Here is a 25,668-nt window from a genome sequence, read left to right as displayed (position 1 = left end):
ACTATATCAACATACTAAGAATACGGCAATATTTACTAGATGTTTTGCTTTGTTTTTACATTTAGGCTCCGTTCACACTAGTGTTCATCTTTTCAGTCAGGTTTCCATTGCTCTTTGATGGTCAGAACAGTGAAGTGTGTTGCAGTATTTTATACAGTAAAATAACAGAAAGCGGACGGAAACCTGCCAGATCTATTATAAGGGAATAGGGTTAATGATCATGAGATCACTCATATCCATCGCCGAACCTGTAAAAATGGACGTCATGGCGCCAGTGTGAACAGAGCCTTACTGATCTAGTCGTTAAGTAATACGGTTTTAATTTATCTGTATCAGAAAATTCAACGCGCTATTATAAGCGGCAACGACTGTTCCGTCAATTCTAGGGTCCTTAGCACGAGGATACAAAAACCTGTTTGAAAAGCACAGACTAAAGACATAGAAAGTGTCTGACAGAAGACAAGCCTTCCGGCACATTCACTAACGCTCGCAGTTCTGATTTTAATATCTTCATTTAAAAGGGGTATTCAGGTTTTAGCAAATAATTATGGATAGTGAAAAGTTACACAATTTTCCCATGTATCTTTTGTATCAATTCCTCAGTTTTCAAGATCTCTGCTTGTAGTCATTGAATGAGAACCTTTATAGTTTACTTCCAGCTGCTAAACATCTGTCCTGTTGACGTGATGATCACACAGTTACAAGGCTTGTTAGTGCAGTTATTGGACTGGGTTCACATTGTGTGTCTTTGTTGTCTTTTTGTAATGCATTTAAAAACGCATGCGTTTTTTGTAAAATTGCATGCGTTTGTTAAGATGCCTTATTTTGCCAGGGTTTAAAAACACAAAATAAAAAATGCGAAATGTGAAACCAGCAATAGAGCGGTGTCTTGAAACGATCCCAGCACCTGTGTCCATCACATGATCAGGACAGATTTTTATCTACTGGTAGTAAACAATAAAAGGTTCCTATTTAACGACTGCAAGCAGAGATCTTAAAATCATTAGGGAATTAATACAGAGTGTATATAAAGAAATTATACAGCTTTTTATTACAACATGAATAACCTTTATTTGCTGAAACCAGAATAGCCCTTTGACTCGTCATACTTGTAATAATGTCCCTGAGCGGAGCTCTCTGGTTCCACAACTATATGGACCATGTGTGTTCATTTACACACATATACATCCATACAGTCACTTGTATAGACGTAAACAGTGCATACATGGAGACTGCAGTATGGATACGCATGTGTGAACACACACACACGCACACTTGTGGTCAGGGGCGTAGCTAAAGGCTCATGGGCCCCGATGCAAAAATTCTTACTGGGGCCCCCCCCCCGCAAACTTCTCATGGCCGACGGTCCGCAGCTTTCAGCTGCATCGCTGGGTCTCCTAAGTGACCCAACAATGCAGCACTAGCAGCCAGGGCGTCACTAAGGCTGGGTTCACACACCCTATTTACGGACGCAATTCGGGCGTTTTAGCATTGAATTACGTCCGAAAATGCTGCTCAAAAGCGTTGGCAAACATCTGCCCATTCATTTGAATGGGTCTTACGATGTTCTGTGCCGACGGTCATTTTTTTTATGCGCCGCTGTCAAAAGGCGGCGCGTAAAAAAGACGCCCACGTCAAAGAAGTGCCTGTCACTTCTTCAGACGTAAATGGAGCCGTTTTCCATGGACTCCATAGAAAAACAGCTCCAATTACGGCCGTAATGGACGCAGCGAAAGACGCCTGCACATGCCTTTACGGCTGAAATTACGGTGCTGTTTTCTCCTGAAAACAGCACCGTAATTTCAGCCGTAACAGACGCTGCCGTGTGAACATAACCTCAGGGCTTAAAATGTCAGGGAAATAGCCCCAATACATGTGTCCACCCCAAAAAAAATATGTGTGTATAGGAGACAGCATAGCATATCTATAGCACTACGACCCTATAACCTATGGATAGGATTAGATATAGTGGCTCAGCAGACAGTATCACACATGATAGGATTAGATACAGTGGCTCAGAAGGCAGTATCACACATGATAGGATTAGATACAGTGGCCCAGCAGACAGTATCACACATGATAGGATTAGATACAGTGGCTCAGCAGACAGTACCACACATGATAGGATTAGATACAGTGGCTCAGCAGACCGTACCACACATAATAGGATTAGATACAGTGGCTCAGAAGGCAGTATCACACATGATAGGATTAGATACAGTGGCTCAGCAGACAGTATCACACAAGATACGATTAGATACAGGGCCCAGCAGACAGTATCACACATGATCGGATTAGATACAGGGCCCAGCAGACAGTATCACACATGATCGGATTAGATACAGGGCCCAGCAGACAGTATCACACATGATCGGATTAGATACAGGGCCCAGCAGACAGTATCACACATGATTGGATTAGATACACAGCTCAGCAGACAGTATCACACATGATTGGATTAGATACAGGGCCCAGCTCGCTGACATTGCAGCTCCAGCGCTGGACCCAGGAAAGGTAAGAATAATCATTTTGCTTCTTTATGTGTTACTGATTATTTTTGTGTGTTTGTGTTTTTTTTACAGGTTCGGTTGTTGGACTTCGGATACGAGGACTTCAATGACGGCATTTTTTTTATTCTCAATAAAATGGTTAATGAGGGTTGTGTTTTTTTATTTCAATAAAATATTTTTTCTATGTGCTTGTATCTTTTTAAACTTTATTATCACCGCCTTAGTAATGGCCGCTGGCTGATTGACAACCTCCATTACTAAGGCGGAGCTTAATGTTAGCCGGTGCAGAGGCTACACTAACCCCCATTATTACCCCGGTACCCACCGCCACCAGGGGTACTGGGAAGAGCCGGGTACGAACCAGTACCCGACCATCTGTAGTGACGGGCAGGCACTGGGGCGGCCGCAGGCTGGTAGTATTAGGCTGGGGAAGGCCAAAAACAGTGGCCCTCCCCACCCTGGTAATGCTGCCTGCTGCTGCTGTGTTGTATCTGGCTGGTTATGAAAATTGGGGGGGACCCCACATCGTTCTTTCCAATTATTTTTTATTTTTTAAAATGACGTGGGGTCCCCCCATTTTTCATAACCAGCCAGATACAATAAAGCAGCAGCAGCCTAGCATTACCAGGGTAGGAAGGGCCACTGTTTTTGGCCTTTCCCCTCCTGATAATACCAGCCTGCGGCCACCCCAGTGGCCGACCATCACTACAGATGGTCAGGCACTGGATGGCGGTGGGTACCGGGGTAATAAAGGGGGTTCGTGTTAGCCTCTGCACCGGCTAACACTAAGCCCCGCCTTAGCAATGGATACTGTCAATCAGCCGGCGGCCATTACTAAGGCGGTAGTAATATAGTTTAAAAAAAAACACAAAGACATAAAAAAAATATTTTATTGAAATAAAAAAAAACCCACACAACCCTCATTAACCATTTTATTGATAATAAAAAAAATGCCGTCATCGAAGTAGTCCTGGAATCCGACGTAGTCCAACGACCGAACCTGTAAGAAAACACACAAGAAAACCGATTAGTAACACATGTGTTGGGCCCATGTGTGATACTGTCTGTGGGACCCTGTATCTAAGCCTACCACAACGTAGGCTTAGATACAGGGTCTAGCAGACAGTAATCTTATACAGTATAAGATTACTGTGTGCTGGGGCCCTGTATCTAAACCTACAGTGTGGTAGGCTTATATACAGGGACCATCAGACAGGATCACACATGGGCCATGTATCTAAGCCTACCATGTGATTGGCTTAGATACAGGGCCCAGCAGACAGGATCACGCATGGGCCATGTATCTAAGCCTACCATGTGATTGGCTTAGATACAGGGCCCAGCAGACAGGATTACGCATGGGCCATGTATCTAAGCCTACCATGTGATTGGCTTAGATACAGGGCCCAGCAGACAGGATCACACAATCTGTGATCCTGTCTCATGGGCCCCCTAAGCCTGCCACATCGTAGGCTTAGGGGTTGTACAGTCCCTAAACATTGATGGCCTATCCTCAGGATAGGCCATCAATAGCTGATGTGTCTCTCGGGACCCGCAAACCAGCTGTTTTGAAGGGGCCGCAGCACTCGTACGAGAGCTGCTTCCCCTTCATTTCACTACTCGCCCACACTGTGAATCGCCGACACGGATTCACAGTGTGACCGGAATGAAGTGACAGGAATGAAGGGGAGCAGCTCTCGTACGAGTGCTGCGGCCCCTTCAAAACAGCTGATTGGCGGGTCCCGGAAGTCGGACCCCGCCAGTCAGGGCTAACCTTACCTTCCTCTTTGGCCGCGGCGGGAGTTCTGTCGTCTCGATGCTGTGCACGGCGCATAGCGCTGTGACGTCATGCGCTGCGCACAGCGCTTGACGTCAGGACCTCCGCTGCGATCCGGAACCAGGAAGGTAAGTAAAGTATGTTACTATAGTAACAGGGGGCCGCGGCCCGAGTTACTATAGTAACTTTTTATTGATGTGGTGCGGGGGGCCGCGGGCCCCCTGGCTTCGGGGCCCGGTCGCAATTGCGACCGCTGCGACCCCTATAGCTACGCCAGTGCTTGTGGTGCAAGAGATGTCTGAGGCATTATTACAGTGACAAGTATAGTATACACGCTCGGCCTTTAGTTACCGAAATCATACAGACCCTTCAGGTGCCACATCTTACACACTCCTGGCACAGTAAATACCACAGACTGTTCCACCACCCATCTGACGAAGCCTTCACAGCGCCTCATTGCTTACGTGCAATATTCTGCTGTACACCTGGTCGCTCAAACTGTAAGGGTATGTGCACACGTTAACTGTCTTTTACGTCTGAAAAGACAGACTGTTTTCAGGAGAAAACGGCTGCGTCGTTTCAGACGTAAAAGCTCCTCCTCGCATTATGCGAGGCGTCTTTGAAGCTCGTAATCTTGAGCTGCTCTTCATTGACTTCAATGAAGAACGGCTCAAATTACGTTGCAAAGAAGTGTCCTGCACTTCTTTGCCGAGGCAGTCAACTTACGCGTCGTCGTTTGACAGCTGTCAAACGACGACGCGTAAATGACAGGTCGTCGGCACAGATGTTTGCCGACGTATTGTAGCCGTATTTTCAGACGTAATACGAGGCATAATACGCCTCGTTTACGTCTGAAAATAGGTCGTGTGAACCCAGCCTAACAGTGAAATACGACCTTATAAAGAAAGATCCACAAGATTTATAAATAACTTGTTGCAATCTGGGCCCCAATGACCAAACCATTTTTTTTTTCGATTTTCCATCGTCACATTCAAAGAGCTATAACTTTTTTATTTTCACGTGGACATAGCTGTATAAGGACTTGTTTTTGCGGGATGATTTGTATTTTTCAATGGCACTGTTTTGGGGTATATAGAATTTTTTTTATTGACTTTTTTTTTTGGGGGGGGGGGGGGTTATAAAAAAACCCCCAGCAATTTAGCCATTGTTCTATACATTTACGCAGTTTATTCTATGGGTCGGTACGATTATGGCGATTGTTTTTTATATGTTTAGAATAAAATCACTTTTGAACTAAAATTATTTTATTTTGCATCGCCGCTTTCCAAGAGCCATAACTTTTTGATTTTTCCGTCAATGTCGCCATATGAGGGCTTGTTTTTTGCGGGACTTCATTGCTACCATTTTGGGGTACATGGGACTTCTTGATTAACCTTTTATTATTATTTTTTTGGTGGGGGGAATGGGAAAAAATAGCAATTTTTTCATTGTTTTTTGCGTTTTTTATTATGGCGTTCACCTTGCGGTTTAAATAATACGCTAACTTTATTTTTTGGGTCATTATGATTGCGGGAATACAATGTGTGTGTCGTTTTTATTTTATTTTTACACTTTTACTAAATAAAAACACTTTTTATGGCAAAACAAGGTTTTATTTTTTTTAATGTGTACCTTTTTATTAATTTTTATTTCACATTAATTATTTTTTCAGTCTCACTAGGAGACTTCACTATGCGATCTTTAGATCGCAGATATGCTTTGGTATACTTTGTATACCAGTGCATTATTGCCTGTCAGTAAAAAACGGACAGGCATCTATTATGACGTGCCTCTGGCACGTCCTAATAGGTATAAAGTCAGGGCAGACCTGGGGACCTTTGTTAGGCCCCCGGCCAGGGGCGTAACTAGGGGGGGAGCTAGGGGGGGCGCCAGGGCTGCACCGTCCATGAAGCAGCAGTCTGCTTGGAGAGAGGGAGCAGACACACCGATGCACTGAATACAAAAGAAGCGACACGGCAGTGGTGAGTACACAGTTTAAACAATTTAGTGCCTGGCAACACTAGCGTTTCTAAAATCACAAAATAAATGACATTTTATGATGTTAGAAACTTGTGTCTCCAGGCACAATCTTTTTGCGGCTCCCGCACACCTCACACCCCCCCTCACGGGACTGCTGTAACTTCTGGCTCTCCTGGCAGGAGAGGGAGAATAGTAATAGTAATTTATGTAATATATTTAATTTAAAAAAAAAATCACATTTCTCCATTAAACATATCTATCTATCTATTATCTATCACATACCTCGCAACAATCCCGGATTCCGGGCGGTGTCCCGCTGTCTCGGGCGGCCGGGGGTATATCCCGCTGATTGACAGGGAAAGTCATTCTGCCCTGCCAATCAGCACCTTTCGTAGACACAAGCGGCCGGATCACGTCATCGCGCTGCTTGCGTCGTTCAACCCCAGGAGACCTGCGCAGAAGCGAGCAGGTCTCCATTGCCGTCGGACGGCGCGGGAACAAGATTAAGGTGGGTTTGTATAGTTTGCTTTTTTATCCTAATAAAAAAAGACTGTGGCATTATCTACGGGGGGGGGGGGGGTGGCTTTATCTACAGGGGGGCTATATACTGGGGTGGGCTATATGTGGAGCACTATATACAGGGGTGGGCTACATGTGGAGCACTATATACAGGGTTGGGCTACATGTGGAGCACTATATACAAGGGTGGGCTACATGTGAAGCACTATATACAGGGGTGGGCTATATGTGGAGCACTATATACAAGGGTGGGCTAGATCTACAAGGGGGCTATATACAGCGGTGGGCTATCTGTGGAGCACTATAGGGGGAGCTATATGTGGGACACTATATACAGGGGTGGTCTATATGGGGGGCACTATCTACAGTGGACTCTATGGGAGGCACTATCCACAGGGGACTCTATGGGAGGCACTATCTACAGGGGACTCTATGGGAGGCACTATCTACAGGGGACTCTATGGGAGGCACTATCTACAGGAGGCATGGTGTGTGTGTGTGGGACACAGTGTATGGTGCTATTATAATTAGAGGTGCAGTGTATGGCGCTATTATATTTAGGGGCGTAGTGTGTGGTATAATGAGAACTTTATCTCTCTTTATAGGTGTAGAAATATTTGAAAAGTGAGAAGCTGAAGACATGTGAGCGGCAAACTGCAGAAATGGGCTGTGACCGGGAGAAGTCATCATAGAGGTCTGGACCGGATGGAGTCACTTAATGTAAATGTTTATTGTGCCTCTAATCAGTACTGAAGTCACTGTATGATCTGCAGCGAGATGATGGGTGGTATGATTATGATATGATTTTTTTTTGTGAAACAGCATCTCCCAGCATATCCTTACCATTGTTCGGGCCATGCTGGGAGCTGGAAACTATTTAGTGCAAACTTATACAGCAGGGGTTGCACTAAATTGAGCTGTATTTGTGCTGGTGTTGTATATATGTAATGAGCTGGGTTCTGGTACTACATGTATGTACTGAGCTTGGTTCTGGGGCTGTATTTATGTACCGAGCTTGGTTCTGGAGCTGTATTTATGTATTGAGCTTTGTTCTGGTGCTGTATATATGTAATGAGCTTTGTTCTGGTGCGGTATATATGTAATGAGCTTTGTTCTGGTGCTGTATATATGTACAAAGCTTGGTACTGGAGCTGTCTATATGTACTGAGCTTGGTTCTGGTGCTGTATATATGCAATGAGCTTTGTTCTGGTGCTGTATATATGTAATGACCTTGGTTCTGGTGTTGTGTATAGAACTATATTGCTTGTAAGGCTGGATTCACACGAGCATGTTCGGTCCGTAAAGGACGGAACGTATTTCGGCCGCAAGTCTCGGACCGAACACACTGCAGGGAGCCGGGCTCCTAGCATCATAGTTATGTACGACGCTAGGAGTCCCTGCCTCTCCGTGGAACTACTGTCCCGTACTGAAAACATGATTAAAGTACGGGACAGTTGTCTTGCAGCAAGGCAGGGACTCCTAGCGTCGTACATAACTATGATGCTAGGAGCCCGGTTCCCTGCAGTGTGTTCGGTCCGGGACTTGCGGCCGAAATACGTTCCGTCCCTTATGGACCGAACATGCTCGTGTGAATCCAGCCTAAAATGTACAAATGGCTTTATGCTCAAGTTACATAGAAAAAAATGTGGAAAAGAAATGACACGTCATTGATTGGTAGAGAAAATCATGGTGAGGGGGAAGATGTAGTCAGGAAAGAGGTTGGGGGGGCACCAAACAATCTTTTTTCCCCCGGGTGCAGGAGAACCTAGCGACGCCTCTGCCCCCGGCTGCCATGGCACCCCATTGGATGCCCGCAATTGCATTTCCGGGCCGCCGATGGGTGACAGAGGGAGCTTTCTCCCTCAGTAAACAACTCAAATGCAGCGGTCGCTAATGACCGCGGCATTTGAGGGGTTAAATGGCCGCGATCTAAGTAAACTTCAAATGCTACTGTTGGAGTAGGAGCCCGGCTGTCAGCAGACAGCCGAGCCCCGGCTTCAGCCTGCACGGGAGTCCTGTGCAGGATGTTGATTAGGCCGCCGTGAAAAGGCGGCAGCCTAGAAAAAAGCCCATTAATGACCGCCGTGAAAAGGCGTATTGGCAGTCATTAAAGAGGCTCTGTCACCAGATTTTGCAACCCCTATCTGCTATTGCAGCAGATAGTGCGCTGCAATGTAGATTACAGTAACGTTTTTATTTTTAAAAAACGAGCATTTTTGGCCAAGTTATGACCATTTTTGTAGTTATACAAATGAGGCTTGCAAAAGTCCAAGTGGGTGTGTTTAAAAGTAAAAGTCCAAGTGGGCGTGTATTATGTGCGTACATCTAGGCGTTTTTAATACTTTTACTAGCTGGGCGCTCTGAAGAGAAGTATCATCCACTTCTCTTCAGAACGCCCAGCTTCTGGCAGTGCAGATCTGACACGTCACTCACAGGTCCTGCATCGTGTCGGCCACATCGGCACCAGAGGCTTCAGTTGATTCTGCAGCAGCATCAGCGTTAGCAGGTAAGTCGATGTAGCTACTTACCTGCAAACGCTGATGCTGCTGCAGAATCAACTGAAGCCTCTGGTGCCGATGTGGCCGACACGATGCAGGACCTGTGAGTGACGTCACAGATCTGCACTGCCAGAAGCTGGGCGTTCTGAAGAGAAGTGGATGATACTTCTCTTCAGAGCGCCCAGCTAGTAAAAGTATTAAAAACGCCCAGATGTACGCACATAATACACGCCCACTTGGACTTTTACTTTTAAACACACCCACTTGGACTTTTGCAAGCCTCATTTGCATAACTACAAAAATGGTCATAACTTGGCCAAAAATGCTCGTTTTTTAAAAATAAAAACGTTACTGTAATCTACATTGCAGCGCCTATCTGCTGCAATAGCAGATAGGGGTTGCAAAATCTGGTGACAGAGCCTCTTTAAGGGGTTAAAGAGGCTCTGTCACCACATTATAAGTGCCCTATCTTGTACATAATGTGTTCGGTGCTGTAATGTAGATTACAGCAGTGTTTTTTTATTTAGAAAAACGATCATTTTTGATGGAGTTATGAACTATATTAGCTTTATGCTAATGACTTTCTTAATGGACAACTGGGCGTGTTTTACTTTTTGGCCAAGTGGGCGTTGTACAGAGGAGTGTATGACGCTGACCAATCAGCGTCATGCACTTCTCTCGGTTCTTTAACACGGCACATAGCGATATAGCTATATCGCTATTTGCAGCCACACACACACAAACACTAACATTACTGCAGTGTCCTGACAGTAAATATACATTACCTCCAGCCAGGACGTGATGTCTATTCAGAATCCTGACACTTCGCTAACACAATACCGACACTACAGCACAGCAAGCGTAATCTCGTTTTAAATGACAGTTTACAGCGTAATCTCGCAAGATTACGCTTGCTGTGCTGTAGTGTCGGGATTGTGTTAGCGAAGTGTCAGGATTCTGAATAGACATCACGTCCTGGCTGGAGGTAATGTATATTTACTGTCAGGACACTGCAGTAGCGTTATAGTGTGTTTATGTGGCTGCACATAGTGATATAGCTATATCGCTATGTGCTGTGTAAATGAACGGTGAGAAGTGTATGACGCTGATTGGCCACTGATTGGTCAGCGTCATACACTTCTCTCCACAACGGCCACTTGGTCAAAAAGTAAAACAAGCCCAGTTGTCCATTAAGAAACTCATTAGCATAAAGCGAATATAGGTCATAACTCCGTCAAAAATGATCGTTTTTCTAAATTTAAAAAAACATTGCTGTTATCTACATTACAGCGCCGATCATATTATGTACAAGATAGGCCACTTATAATGTGGTGACAGAGCCTCTTTAAGGAAAAATTGGCCGTAAATATATATTTTCTTTAACAGAGTGAGTGCAATGATCAAACCGGCGTTTATTTTTTAAAAAAAGTGTCCGTTCAAGCTGTCAAATTGTATTTTGTCCATGGTGACAGGTCTTGACCTCATGGCATAGGCCTCTGGCAATGCTTTACCTCACTAACACTATAATATCCGGCAGTGAAATGGTTAACCATCCCACATTTTAGAGATTTATGCCTCCTGGTGATTCATGTGAGGAGGGGGCTTGTATAGCTTTATTTCTTTACAGAAATGTTATTATCCCAGGCTGGTGATTACAGTGCGTGCAGAGTATTGTTTCAGGGTTTTGGACAGACCGATATTGCTACACCAACAAGTTTTCATCCAACTGAGCTGAGAAAAAAAAAATCAATATGTGGCTGCCATATTTAAAAAAAAAAAATAAATGAAATAAAAAATCTGCTGCGTCTGGATTAACACTACTGTGTGAGTGAGTGTGACTGCATAGAAAACCCAATAATAAATCATTTTGATCTCGGCATTATAAATTGGAAAGATATAGAATCCATGCTTGCAAACAGGCACTTTACATGATGTGGCACATTTGCCAGCTGGACTGATGGGCATTCTGATGCATGGGGTTGCATCTAAAGTACAACTCAAAAACTGCACTGAAACAGCAGTACAGGAAAAAAAAGTCTGTTTAAAAGTGAACTCTAGCAGGGACACATAGCGCCCCCACCCCCCCAACTGCAGTATTAAACAAAAAAAAACTATATAGCACAGGGTAATGGCAGTCATCCTCTTCTTGGATGTCGGAAGAGTAGGTAACCGGTCACCAGCCGTCCTCCAGGAGTCTGTGACAACAATTGGTCTTCACTGGACACCATCACATGTTCAGGCTATTGCTTAGTAAAAAGCAGAGACAAAACGGAATCCTTTGGAGAATCTTAAAGGCTTCCTTATGAATACTTACAATTTGGTTCCTGATAGAAATTGATTTGTCACAACATTTATTCACAAACTAACATGAGCTGACAATGCTTTATATTTCAACCGATTATCATTCACTTTAATGGGGGAAGGGAGGTTGTGGAATGGCGGGAGTCACTGGGGTCCCACAGCCATAACTTCTGCCGTGTAAAACGTAGACAATCTATTTAATGGAGAAATCTTAACGTTTATTACAATAATTTAAAATGACACAGGGATCCCAAATATACTGCCCCTTATAGTAAGGGGTGCGGTCCTGAAAAGAACTCTGTGCTGGAACCTCACTGTAATGGAACCCTACAAATACTAATATAGTTAGATATGCTGGCTCCTCAGGGAATTGGTTTGATAATTGGAGGATATTTTATGTCAGTATCTAAGTAGGAGCATGAAAACAAAAAAGTAAAATAATAAAATCCTCACGCCTCATCATCAGCTGAATCAACCAATCAGTGGCTAGGATCTGTCAACCTAAAGTGGATGGTGCCGTGATCTTTGCCCAGCGATCACCTGTCGCGGTGCCTGGTCGCCATCACTCTGCTGTGTCCCTAGATTGCCCACTGCCCGAGTTCCCTGTTAGGTAGCAATGCCACATCTCATTTAGTTTTTCCCCTGGTAGGTAAAGTACCCTTAGGCCCTGTTCACACAGAGTTTTTTGACAAGTTTTTTGGCGCGGAAGCCGCTCCGCAAAACTCGTCAAAAACCGCCCGAAAATGCCTCCCATTTATTTCAATGGGAGGCGGACGAGTTTTTTTACCGTGAGCGGAAAAACCGCATCGCGGTAAAAAGAAGCGACATGACCTATCTTGAGGCGGTTTCCGCCTCCAAAACCCCATATTTTTTTTTACTGACTAGCCCCATTTAAAACTTGTAAAAAAAAAACAACTTAAAACAAAACAAAAAAATTCTCACTATTCCAAGAACCCGAGAGAGTGTCCTTCTCACCTAGGTTGCAAATCTGGGTGAGAAGAAATCCAGATGAGATTGGTTGTCTCAGTGAACCTTGTTTTGCGGAGGCCTTTGATTTATTTTTTGGGCTGGATTTTATAGAATGGTGAGTAGGTTGGTAGTGGGACCTGCCATTCCCTCTCCCTCCATTGCGGGTTTTCCAGGTTGTCCTCAGTTACTAAAATTAAAGTAATTTTCACTATACCCCTAGATGAATACCTTGAAATATGTTACTTTACAATCTAAAATTTCTCACTATACAGCCAGATAAATTCTTTGAGGGGGATTAGTTTCCTAAATGGGGTCACTTTTCTGGGGTTTCTTATATTTTGACAACCCAGAGCCTCTGTTTTCATGACAGGGCAGTAAATGCCATCATAGTAGGTCTCAGATGTTGCATGGTGCTCTTTACCTTCTGAGCCCTGCCATGTGCTAAAACAGCAGTTTATCTCCACAAATGGGGTATTGCCATATTCAGGAGAGATCGCGTAACAAACTGTGGGTGCTTTTTCTCCTTTAACCCCTTGTGAAAATTATGAATTTAGGGCTAAAACAACATTTTCTTTGAAAAAATTAAAACTATTTTTTTTTACTGCCCAGTGTATGAAACACCTGTGGGGTCAAAATTCTCACTATACCACTTGCAAAAATTCCTTGAGGGGTGTAGTTTCCCAAATTGAGTCACTTTTGGGGTGTTTCCACTGCACTGGTACCTTAGGAGCTTTACAAACGCGACATGGTGCATTTGGAAATCAATCCAGCAAAATCTGCGCTCCAAAAGCTAAATGGCGTGCCTTCCCTTCCGAGTCCTGCCGCTTGCCCAAACAGCAGTTTATGACCACATGTTGTGTATTTCCGTACTTTGGAGAAGTAACTTTACAAATGTTGGGGTGCTTTTCCTCATTTATTTTTTGAAAAAATTAAAAATGTTGAGGTAAAACTACATCTTATTGGAAAATAATGTATCGTAATTTTTCATTTTCACTGCCCAATTCTAATGAAATCTAAAACACCTGGGAGTTCAAAATGCTCTCTACACCCCTAGATGAATTCCTCAAGAGGTGTAGTTTACAAAATGGGGACTTTTTGGGGCTGTTTTCTTTGTTTTGGCACCACAAGACCTCTTCTAACCAGACATGGTGCCTGAAATATAATCTAAGAAAAGGAAGGCTCTAAAATCCACTAGGTGCTCCTTTGCTTCTGAGGCCTGTGTTTCAGTCCATTACCGCACTAGGACCACAAGTGGGATATTTATAAAAACTGCAGAATCAGGGCAATAAATATTCAGTTGTGTTTCTCTGGTAAAACCTTCAGTATTACAGGAAAAATTTATTAAAATGGAATTTCTGCCAAAAACAAAAATGAAATGTGCAAATTTCCCTTCCTAAAGGGAAGTTCCTTAACGCCTAAAGGGTTAAAAGACGTTCTAAATGCTGTTGTGAATACATTAAGGGGTTCAGTTTTTAAAATGGGGTGATTTGTGGTGTTTAAAATGGGGTGATATAAAACCCTCAAAGCCACTTCAGAACTGAACTGTTCCCTAAAAAATGGGCTTTTGACATTTTCTGGAAAATGTGAGAAATTGCTGCTAAATTTATAAGCGTTGTAACGTCCTAGAAAAATAAGAGGGTGTTCAAAAAACGATGCAAACATAAAGTAGACATATGGGAAATGTTAACTGGTCACTATTTTCTGTAGTATAACTATCCGTCTTGCAAGCAGATACATTTCAATTTAGAAAAATGCTAGTTTTTGTAAATTCTCTCAAAATGTTGGTGTTTTTCACAAAAACAAATTGAATGTATCGACCAAATTTTTTCACTAACAAAGTGCAATATGTCACGACAAAACAATCTCAGAATCGCTTGGATAGGTAAAAGCATTCCAAAGTTATTACCACATATAGTAGTAACACGTCAGAAAGTGGCTGCGGTGGAAAGGGGTTAATGATCATGTGATCGGACAAAAAAATTCTACACGGGATCAGTAATCCTCTTGTTGAGGGATTTTTAGCATTGTTCCATATATACACATTCAAAACAGTATTAATACATGAAAATCATGTGGATGTGGATCATTCACAGATCTCCACAAAATCCCTTCGTTACTTTACGTACTGGGTGGCAATTATGCCCACTATAATAATATGAGGGACTGCAACCAACACTTCCTTTTGGCAAATAAAAAAAAAATAATCTGTAAATCGGAGGCATGAAGTAGAGAATAAAGCACTGCTGATTTGTTAAGCCAAAACATGTACACAGGTTTGATGACCCTTTCACAGGCCATACATTTACCAGTTTTATACCCATTATAATTCATAGTGTAAACGTAAAACTCCCAAATACATTTTGCCATTTTCATGCATCGCATATAATTATATACTCACTTATACACGGTCCCTCCATTTCCATGACCGAGAATGTCACGATTCTGGATGTCAAGTTCATTAATCTACAAAAAAATATGGGGAAAAAAAATAATAATTCAATAAATAAAACATTGCGCACCTATATTATATATATATATATATATATATATATATATATATATATAAAAATAATAATATGGTAGAGAATAAAACGTTTAATTACAGATAGAAGGAATACCAGAATATAATAAGAAAAAGGTTAAAGTGCAATTCCCTATTACTGCTGGGGTTTCCTGTAAATATATATATATTTTCAATTTTTTGGGGGTTTTTAATAGACAAAATTACAAACAAATTGTAATTGTCGATAATTAATATGATGACATATGCACTTTATATCCGATTATTTCCAACCTTCAGGACTGTGAGGGACAAAAAAAATTGGTGAAACAACAAGTATTTGTGGGAATGAGCGGAGACTAACAGTATTTATAAGAGAATTTCAAATTGCCCACCCACTCTTGCCCATCAATTCTGCTTACGCCATTTACAGCAGTTTGCAGCTTCTTGATTGATTCAAAACTACAGGCTGTCGTAAAACAGCGCATCCACTGCTGACATTAACAGGACCAAGATGGCAAATAGGAGATTGTCCCTCAGCCCTGCAACTAAAGTGCACTATTTATCGAATAATGAAGTATTAGGGAAGTGTTATATAAGTAATTGCATAATATATTCTGCCAGTAACTAGGGAAGACCAGAAACTATAGAAGAGGCAAAGTTGCCAAATACTGCTACAAAGATGAAGTACAGAAGAGAAAGATGAAGAAGATCGGAAGTAGGAGTGAGGGGGAGACGTGTGAAGGAGATGTAGGGAGATATTGGCAGTGGCGGTGGGGGGGGGGGTGAATTAAGAGAGAGAAATGAAAACAGGGAGACAGAGAAGATGGAAAATGAGTGACAGAGGAAGAACGTGTCAAGCTCGGGATGTAAAGTGTCAGGGAAAAGCAACTTGGGGCAATAAACAACACGGGGCCCAGGTAATTTCAAGTTCAGCTGCAAGAACAGCAAGATCAATACAACATTTGCCGTCCAATTTATAAAGGTGATACCAAGGGACAGAGTGATGGAAAGTTTAATGACAATTTGTTTGCCTGGGTCATTTCATTAAAGTTTGATAAAAGGTGTCAGGCTTGGATGATAGATCAGAGGGGCGGAGGGTCACACCGAGGGAGGGCTGATGAAGGGATCTTCAGCTACTCGAACGGACACTAAGTGAATGGGTTAGCCTGTTTTCAGGCACGTGTGAAGGTTAACAGAGGGATTTCCCATGTTCACATCCGGCTGTGAAAAAGTATGTGCCCCCAACCTGATATCACAGATCTGTCAAACTAAATGTTAAAGTAATAATGGACAAACAGAACTTGGGTAAACACATAGAACGTTTTTTGTTTTTTTCAACCTTTACTGCATTTATCTGCCAAAGTTATCCAACACCCATATCATCCATGTGACAAAGTAATTGCCCCCATTGCAAAACTTTTAGCAGCATTATTTTCCAACAAAATTTGCTCTCAGTTGATCACATCCGTGTTCAGGACTTTTAGGCTACTATATAGAACTGGAGACCGGTATGTGCCTTGAAAAAAAAACAACACCATGAACTCTAAACAACTAAATTGACAAGGTTGTTAAAAAGTACCAGTCAGCAAATGGATATAAAGAAAATGTCTAAATTATAGATCGCTTTCAGACTACAGTTGAAGGGGTTTTCTGAGATCCACTTTACAGCCTTGAAAAAGACGGTTTCCAGCGCCACGGCCACCCACCACTGGTCCTCAAAGTAGCGGAATTGAGACTTTCCTCACATGACTATGTACTATTTTTTTGCTGTCCACATACATATGACATATACACAACAAGATATGAAACTTTGCACAGTCTGTGCGGATGTGAACCCTGAACTGGACTATTCAGAAACAATGTTGTATTTACACGAGCACATCCGTGCAGCACAGTCCATGGATTTGCGGCATAAATAGGTTTTAATGTACTTTGTGAATATGTAGGTATATAAACACACACACACACACACACACACACAAAAGATCCCAATACCTCAGCTTGGGTATGACCTGGGGACAGATTTTTAACTTGGTCTCAGTGTCAAAATAGAACAGAGCTTCTTTATAGAATGTGTGTACCTTAAAGGGGTATACCGGTTACAGCAAGTCACCCCCCTATCCTTAGGGTAAGGGGTAACTTGCTGATCGGTGGGTGTCCGACAGCTCGGACCCCCACCGTTTAAGAGAACGGGGGCCCCGAAGTTGCCCGAACCCCTCGTTTGAACAGAGCAGCAAGTCGCTCATGCGCACTGCCACTCCATTCATTCTCTATGGGAACACCGGAGATAGCAGAGTGCAGTGTTCGGCTTTTTACGGCGCTGCCATAGAGAACGAATGGAGCGACAGTGCGACCGGCCGCTCTGTTCAAACGAGGGGTTCGTGCAACTTTGGGGTCCCCGTACTCGTAAACGGTGGGGGTCCGAGGTGACACCCACCGCTCAGCAAGTTACCCCTTACCCTATGGATAGGGGGTAACTTGTTGTAACCGGAATACCCCTTTAACACATCTTCTACCATGTCATTGAAATCAGTCATCGTTAGGGAACCGTGTGTATATACACAACGCTGAAGACCGTTCCTTTGAAATCAATAGAACTGCAGATACTGAAATCTCTGGGTTAAGCCCAAGATCTGGATAGAGCTCCGTGCCACCTTTATATATTTACAGATCCTCACCAATGACACATTTACAGAAATTAATTTTTTGGTAAACTATCAGTAGCTTTGCCAGCCCAGCAAGTAGGCAGCCGGAGGAGTGGTTTTCAGCGGCACCACAACACCCCCTACTCTCCCAGCATCTTCTGCTTTGAAAACTGACTCCGCTGCCTTGTATGACACGGACATCCGGAACATCAATTAAACCTAATAAATAAACATATCTAACTATTCATTCTTAGACCTTGCAGAATAGAAACACAGACTACAAGAAAACGGATATAAAAACAGAGAATTTATATTTCCCCAAACAAAGTCCATTCGTACAATCTAAGCACAAACACGGCTTTTCAGTTACCCCATGATACCTTTATATAAAGTCTTATGACTACAGTATATGAACAGAATTTACTGCACCGCCGTTAGTGTTGAATATTTTATCACAGGAATTAATAGACCACGAAACCTAAAATTGAAGTTGAAGTAGATAAAAGAGTTGCTGATAGGGATTTCAGTATGACTGTTAGGGGTGATAGTATTTTTGCATTTGCACATATGATCTTCCTTTTGTAGGTCTACTCCAACTTCCAAGACTGTAGTGAAAGAGCATCTTGGCATTTAAGTAAACCTGTAACCATGACTTGATCCCTATTGCGACTGTGCAATATCTATAACAAACTAGCCGTAAAGTGGGTCAGTAAAATGTACTCTTAGAAAGTGCACTCTACGTCTACTACAGGGAGGTTTGAAGAGAACCCTCAAAGATGCGTGGGAGGGGATTCCAGAGCGGAGAAACATATGATCAAGGGGCCGTTTAGTGGGCACACAAGGCATTTATTAAGGCATCTTTCAGATATCCTAATATGAAGGCCCTACCCAGAAAAGTTCCGTTTAAAATGGCCAAACAAAAACAACCATTTGGCACATGCCATGTAGTCCATAGAGCATTATTGTACAGGCTTTTTAAAATATTTGGACTAAAGTTGTGTTTCACAGCAAGTATATATGAACACTCCGCACTTCACAAATCAAGTGTTGTGCAACCCAACCGTACACGGTAAACGTTTTCGGGCATCAGACCTTAGTCGGACTATCAGATTGTCCTAAGTCGCATCAGATAGTTAGATATATTGGTGTTGTAAGTAATCGACAGGGACTCCCGCATCCAAATACTTTGGCGTTCACATCGAGTCCTTACAGTGCCAATATATCTAACTATGTGGTGTGACTTAGGACGATCTAAAGGTCTGATGACATTTACCATGTATGATTGTATTGTCCAACATTTTGAAATATTCGAATAAAATAAAAATTTCGTTGATCTGTGGAGTACGGCGTGTTTACATATGCTTGGATCTGGGTTTGGATACCTACTCCAGCGCCCTGAATGTACAAACAGTGCTGTGATCTGTCATTCACAGCAACTGCCCGAGAATTTTCCACATGGGGCTTAGCAAATATTTAACAGTGCTGATGTTTCCATATATACAATTGTTCTCCCATGGACTTTATAGCATACTGTCTGAATTGGGGAAAGGTTTTCTCTCACAATCGGTGGGGGCAAGGGTGTTGCTCTAGGGTGGTGCAGAGTTGCATGTGGGCCCTGGTTCCTGAAGGAGATCAAATGCCCCTCTGTCACACAAGAAGACATTATATCATAAACTGTACATGGTAGGTGGGGGCCCTGTTAGAGATTTTGCATTGGGGCACGGAGCTACATTTACCTCCCTGGGTAGGGTCCTGCTTTACTAGAAAGTGAACAGGATAGTACAGTATATGCCCAGACAATTTAAGCATAACCCTAAGAATACTAGAACACAACAGGATCGGAATATTTTTTTTTAGGTAAACAAGGAAAACCTCCCTCCCAGCCGCTGCGACAAGGCTTCCTATCAACTGCTGACATTATCAATAGGGATCAATACCCGTATTCACCCAGAGTGACAGGAAAGAAATAAATATTTATACCATATAACCTGTATCAATGCACCACTATTTCTGGCCTGTCAATATCTGATTAACTTGAGGAATGACTTCTCGTTTTCTATAAATGATTAATAATGAGTCGTAGTAACCCTACAACTGCTGGAAGCTTGAGCATCACAATCCTGCACGTTGGGCGTCAACTCAGGCCAGATGATGTTTTTTCTGACCCCGCTTTGAGATTGAACGCTCCCAGGATGCCTTTTTTTTATTAGTAGTAAGATAAGTGAGAGCAGCCCGGTCCTAGGCAATGAAGTTAACTGGTTTGTGCATGGTGGAGTTAGTGTCCAGTGTGAGTAAATGAAGACTGTGTGATAGATGTGTGTGTATTTACTAGGTGGGGGTGAATGGAGGACAGAGAGGAGGGGCAGCTTAATTGTCTTCTTGACATGTTCAACTATGACGACTTGATTCATGAAATGCCGATGAGTCTTGGAGAGGGTCACGCAGGGAAGACGCTGAGATAATTAAGATTTCAAGCGTCTGAACAAGGAAGGAAAGTGAGCAGCAGTTAGGAAATCAATAAGACCCTTTTATTTGCTGTGACACAGATGTCTTGGCCAATTGATCCTAATAGGTAGGCTTGATAGCATCGGGCAGCTGCCTCCCCAGAGCAGCAAGGGGGAGCCTGCTGCTTATCAAGAGCACAAATCCCACGCGCCTACTATGCAGGCAGCGGAGTTGGATCAGTTCTTGCTACAAACACAAGAGATGCCAAGTCCTGAATTCGGCAGATGATTAAAGTAGCAGATACCATGACGCTTGCAAATAATTCAGATAAAAGCGGCATCAAAACTTCACGATTATTTGTACACAGTAAGGATGAGGCTAAACCTTCCTCTATGAGGGATTAAGCCTTTGACCTCAAATCTAAGCAATACGATCTACAAATAAGAAAAGTTATTTCAGGTTATTTTTCCCAGCGACATCTAGGTCATGTACAGCACTTTCAATTTCTTTCTTAAAGTGACGTGGTACCTTGAAGCCACTTTAAAGAATATATTCGTGAATGGCTTAACCCCAAACCCGCCGCATCCATTTTTCCGGTTTTCATTTTGGCTTTTTTTCCTCCCCACCTTCCGAAATCCATAACTTTTTTATTTTTCCGTCTATATAGCCGTATGAGGGCTTGTTTATTGCAGGACGAGTTGTAGTTTTTTTAACCCCTTAAGGACGCAGCCTAGTTTGGGCCTTAAGGCTCAGAGCCCATTTTTCAAATCTGACATATTTCACTTTATGTGGTAATAACGTCGGAATGCTTAAACCTATCCAAGCGATTCTGAGATTGTTTTCTCGTGACACTTTGGGCTTCATGTTCGTGGTAAAATTTGGTCGATATATTCAGTCTTTATTTGTGAAAAATTGCAAAATTTAGAGAAAATTTACAAAAAATAGCATTTTTCAGAATTTAAATGCATCTGCTTGTAAAACAGACGGTTATACCACCCAAAATAGTTACTAGTTCACATTTCCCATATGTCTACTTTAGATTGGCATCGTTTTTTGAACATTATTTTATTTTTCTTGGACGTTACAAGGCTTAGAACATAAACAGCAATTTCTCATATTCTTAAGAAAATTGCAAAAGCCTTTTTTTGAAGGTGCCAGTTCAGTTCTGAAGTGGATTTGAGGGGCCTATGTATTAGAAACCCCCATAAAACACCCCATTTTAAAAACTAGACTCCTCAAAGTATTCAAAACAGCATATAGAAAGTTTTTTAACCCTTCAGGCATTTCACAGGAATTAAAGCAAAGTGGAAATGAAATTTGCAAATTTCATTTTTTCTGCTGAATTTCAATTTTATTCAATTTTTTTTTAGTAACAGAGAAGGTTTTACCAGAGAAACACTACTAAATATGTATTGTCCAGATTCTGCAGTTTTTAGAAATGTCCCACATGTGGCCCTACTGCGCTCGTGGACTAAAACACAAGCCCCAGAAGCAAAGAAGCACCTAGTGCATTTTGAGGCCTCTTTTTTATTAGAATATATTTTAGGCAGCATGCCAGGTTTGAAGAGGCGTTGAGGTATCAAAACAATGGAAACCCACCAGAAGTGACCCCATTTTGGAAATTACACCCCTCAAGGAATTCATTTATGGTTTTTGTTATCATTTTGACCGCACAGTTTTTTCACAGCACCTATTTGAATTGGGCTGTGAAATGAAAAAAATGATATTTTTTCCAATAAAATGTCATTTTTGATCAAATTTTCTTATTTTCACAGGGAACAACATACCCCATTTTGTTGCCCAATTTGTCCTGAGTGTGGCAATACCCCATTTGTGTTGATAAACTGCCGTTTGGGCCCATGGGAGGGCTCAGAAGGAAAGGAGCGCTATGTGTTTGTTGGAGTCCAGATTTTGCTGGATTGGTTTTCGGGTGCCATGTCGCATTTGCAGAGCCCCAGAGGTATCAAAGCAATGGAAACCCACCAGAAGTGACCCCATTTTGGAATCTACACCCCTCAAGGAATTCATTTATGGTTTTTGTTATCATTTTGACCGCACAGGTTTTTCACAGCACCTATTTGAATTGGGCTGTGAAATGAAAAAAATTATATTTTTTCCAATAAGATGTCATTTTTGATCAAAATTTCTTATTTTCACAGGGAACAACATACCCCATTTTGTTGCCCAATTTGTCCTTAGTGCGGCAATACCCCATTTGTGGTGATAAACTGCCGTTTGGGCCCATGGGAGGGCTCAGACGGAAAGGAGCGCTATGTGTTTGTCGGAGTCCAGATTTTGCTGGATTGGTTTTCGGGTGCCATGTTGCATTTGCAGAGCCCCAGAGGTATCAAAGCAATGGAAACCCACCAGAAGTGACCCCATTTTGGAAACTACACCCCTCAAGGAATTAATTTATGGTTTTTGTTATCATTTTGACCGCACAGTTTTTTCACAGCACCTATTTGAATTGGGCTGTGAAATGAAAAAAATGATATTTTTTCCAATAAGATGTCATTTTTGATCAAAATTTCTTATTTTCACAGGGAACAACATACCCCATTTTGTTGCCCAATTTGTCCTTAGTGCGGTAATACCCCATTTGTGGTGATAAACTGCCCTTTGGGCCCATGGGAGGGCTCAGAAGGAAAGGACCACCATTTGGCCTACTGGAGCTTTTCTGGTGCTAAGTCATGTGTGCAGAAGCCCCTGAGGTACCAGTACAGTTGAAACCCCCGAGAAGTGACCCCATTTTAAAAACTACACCCCTTAAGACATTCATCTAGAGGTGTAGTGAGCATTTTGACCCCACAGGTACTGTGTAAAAGATAATGCGCAGCAGATGGTGCAGTGTGAGATTTGCAATTTTATATATGTATATGCCATTTCAGTGTCCAATATAGTGTGCCCAGCATGCGCCACCGGAGATATACACCCCTTAAATTGTAATGTGGGTTCTCCTGGGTACGACAATACCCTACATGTGGCTGTTATCAGCTGCCTGGGCATACGGCAGGGCTCAGAAGGGAAAGATGAGGGGGGTAAGCTGTGCGGAGTGCATCAGGGTAAATTAAAAATCAAGGGATGTATGATACATTTTAAAACAATCTTTTATACAGAGCCCTGGTTTTTCGGGACACGTGTCACATTGGTATATTGTGTTCTTCCTTATCCCCCTCTTATAGCAGACTCTGCACCTCTTTTGACTCTTTCCCTTTCCACCGGTTTGGGGACCTTCTCCTGGAAAGTGTTGCCCTGGTACGATGCGTGTGGCCTCGCTTCCAGAAGTACTGGGTGCCCCCCCTTCCTGGTCCCTAAAGATTAGATCTTGAAATTCCAGGAAAGTTCCCCTCTGGCCTGCACATCGACGTAGCACATACGCATTGTACAAAGCCATCTGTATGATGTGCCCGGCCAGCTTCTTATACCACACCGCATGGCGCTGTAGGGCTTCAGGACTTGATTTGACAAGTCCATCCCTCCCATGTACCTATTGTAGTCCAGGATGCAGTCTGGTTTGGGGGTGGCCTTTCCTTCATATATCCTAAACCTGTAGGTATACCCTGATGCACTCTCGCACAGCTTATACATCTTCACGCCATACCTTGCCCTCTTACCTGGCAGGTACTGGCGGAATTGAACCCTCCCTTTAAAATGTACCAGGGACTCATCAATAGAAAAACACTTCTCGGGGGTGTATGCTTGGGAAAACCGGGCACTGGAACGGTCTAATAGGGGTCTCCGTTTATACAAACGGTCAAAACTGGGGTCATCTCGGAGTGGGCACGGCTCATTATCAGTATAATGTAAGAAGCGAAGTATTGCCTCATTTATTTATTTTTTTAGGTTCCAGTTCATTTCTGAAGTTGCTTTGAGGGGCCCATATATTAGAAACCCCTATCAAACACCCCATTTTAGAAACTAGACCCCTCAAAGTATTCACAACAGCATTTAGAAAGTTTATGAACCCTTTAGGTGTTTCACAGAAATTTAGAGCAAAGTAGAGGTGAAATTTACTCTTTTTATACCATTTTTTTTATAACACAAAAGGATTTATCAGAGAAACGCAACTCAATACTTATTACCCAGATTCTGCAGTTTTGAGAAATATCCCACATGTGGCCCTACTGCGGTAATGGACTGAAGCACCGGCCTCCGAAGCAAAGGAGCACCTAGCGGATTTTGAGCCCTCTTTTTTATTAGGCACCATGTCCGGTTTGAAGAGGTCTTGTGGTGCCAAAACATTGGAAACCCCCCAAAAGTGACCCCAATTTGGAAACTAGACCCCTTGAGGAATCCATTGTAGTTTTCATGGGGTGCATGCGGCTTTTTGATCAGTTTTTATTCCATTTTTAGGTGGCGTGGTGACTAATAAACAGCAATTCTACTATTGTTTTTGTATACGTTTTTTTTTACAGCGTTCACCGTGCGCTATAAATGACATATTCACTTTATTCTGCGGGGCGATACGATTACGGCGATACCAGATGTTTATAGTTTTTTTTTATGTCTTATGGCGTTTGCACAATAAAATACGTTTTGTAAACAATCATTCACTTTTTGTGTTACCTTATTCTAAGAGCCAGAACGTTTTTATTTTTCAATCAATAAAGCCGTGCGAGGACTTATTTTTTGCGTAACGAACTGTAGTTTCCATCAGGACCATTTTTAGGTACATGTGACTTTTTGATCTCTTTTTATTCCATTTTTTGGGAGGTGAAGTGACCAAACAATTGTGATTGTGGTACGGTTTATTAATATTTTTTTTTACGGCGTTCACCGTGCGGGATAAATAACAAAATAATTTTGTAGTTCAGGCCGTTACGGACGCGGCGATACCAATTATGTATAGTTTATTTGTTTGTTTATATATTTTTATTAATAATAAAGGACTGATAAGGGAAAAAGTGGGACTTTTACTTTTATTACTTTTAAAACTTTTATTTTCTTATTTTTACACATCTTTTTTTAACTTTTTTTTTACTTTATTACTTTGTCCCACTAGGGGACTTGAGGGCAGGAGGCCCTGATCGCTATTCTAATACACTGCACTACATGCGTAGTGCAGTGTATTAGAACTGTCAGCTACTCACTGACAGCAAGCATAGTGGGTCCTGACGTTGTCAGGACCCACTAGGCTTCCGTCTATGGCATAGCCGGACGCCATTGTTTGGTGTCCGGTTGCCATAGTCACCATCGCCGGCCGCTATCGCGTAGCAGGCTGGCGATGGCAGCTTAACCCCTAAAAAGCCGCGATCTCTATAGAACGCGGCTTTTAAGGGGTTAATCAGCGGGGACACAGCGATCGGTCCCCGCTGTAGGAGCTGTGACAGCTGCTGAACAAGACAGCAGCGTCACAGCTCCTGTATGTGTCGGGAGGACGGCCGAAACGGCCGTTACTCCCGTGACGTACTATTACGTCATGGAGCGCGAACGATACAGCTGCCATGACGTAATAGTACGTCAAGGAGCGGGAAGGGGTTAAGGAACCATTTATTGTACCATATAATGTACTGGGAAACT

The 25,668-nt window shown here is 42.6% G+C and overlaps 1 protein-coding gene across 2 annotated transcripts in view; it reads right to left on the bottom strand.

The window, feature by feature from the left end:
• Positions 1 to 25,668, bottom strand: part of MAP2K5 (mitogen-activated protein kinase kinase 5) — a 133,477-nt gene that overhangs the window by 74,419 nt on the left and 33,390 nt on the right. For both annotated transcript variants that reach the window (XM_075858333.1, XM_075858335.1), the window contains exon 8: positions 14,954 to 15,018. In XM_075858333.1, coding sequence (XP_075714448.1) covers positions 14,954 to 15,018 — 65 coding nt within the window. The remainder of the gene's footprint in view (positions 1 to 14,953; positions 15,019 to 25,668) is intronic.

The sequence above is a fragment of the Rhinoderma darwinii genome, chromosome 3 (assembly GCF_050947455.1).
Source record: "Rhinoderma darwinii isolate aRhiDar2 chromosome 3, aRhiDar2.hap1, whole genome shotgun sequence".
NCBI lineage: Eukaryota > Metazoa > Chordata > Amphibia > Anura > Rhinodermatidae > Rhinoderma > Rhinoderma darwinii.
The sequence above is the reverse complement of the archived record's forward strand: the minus strand, read 5'-3'. Positions and strand labels throughout refer to the sequence as shown.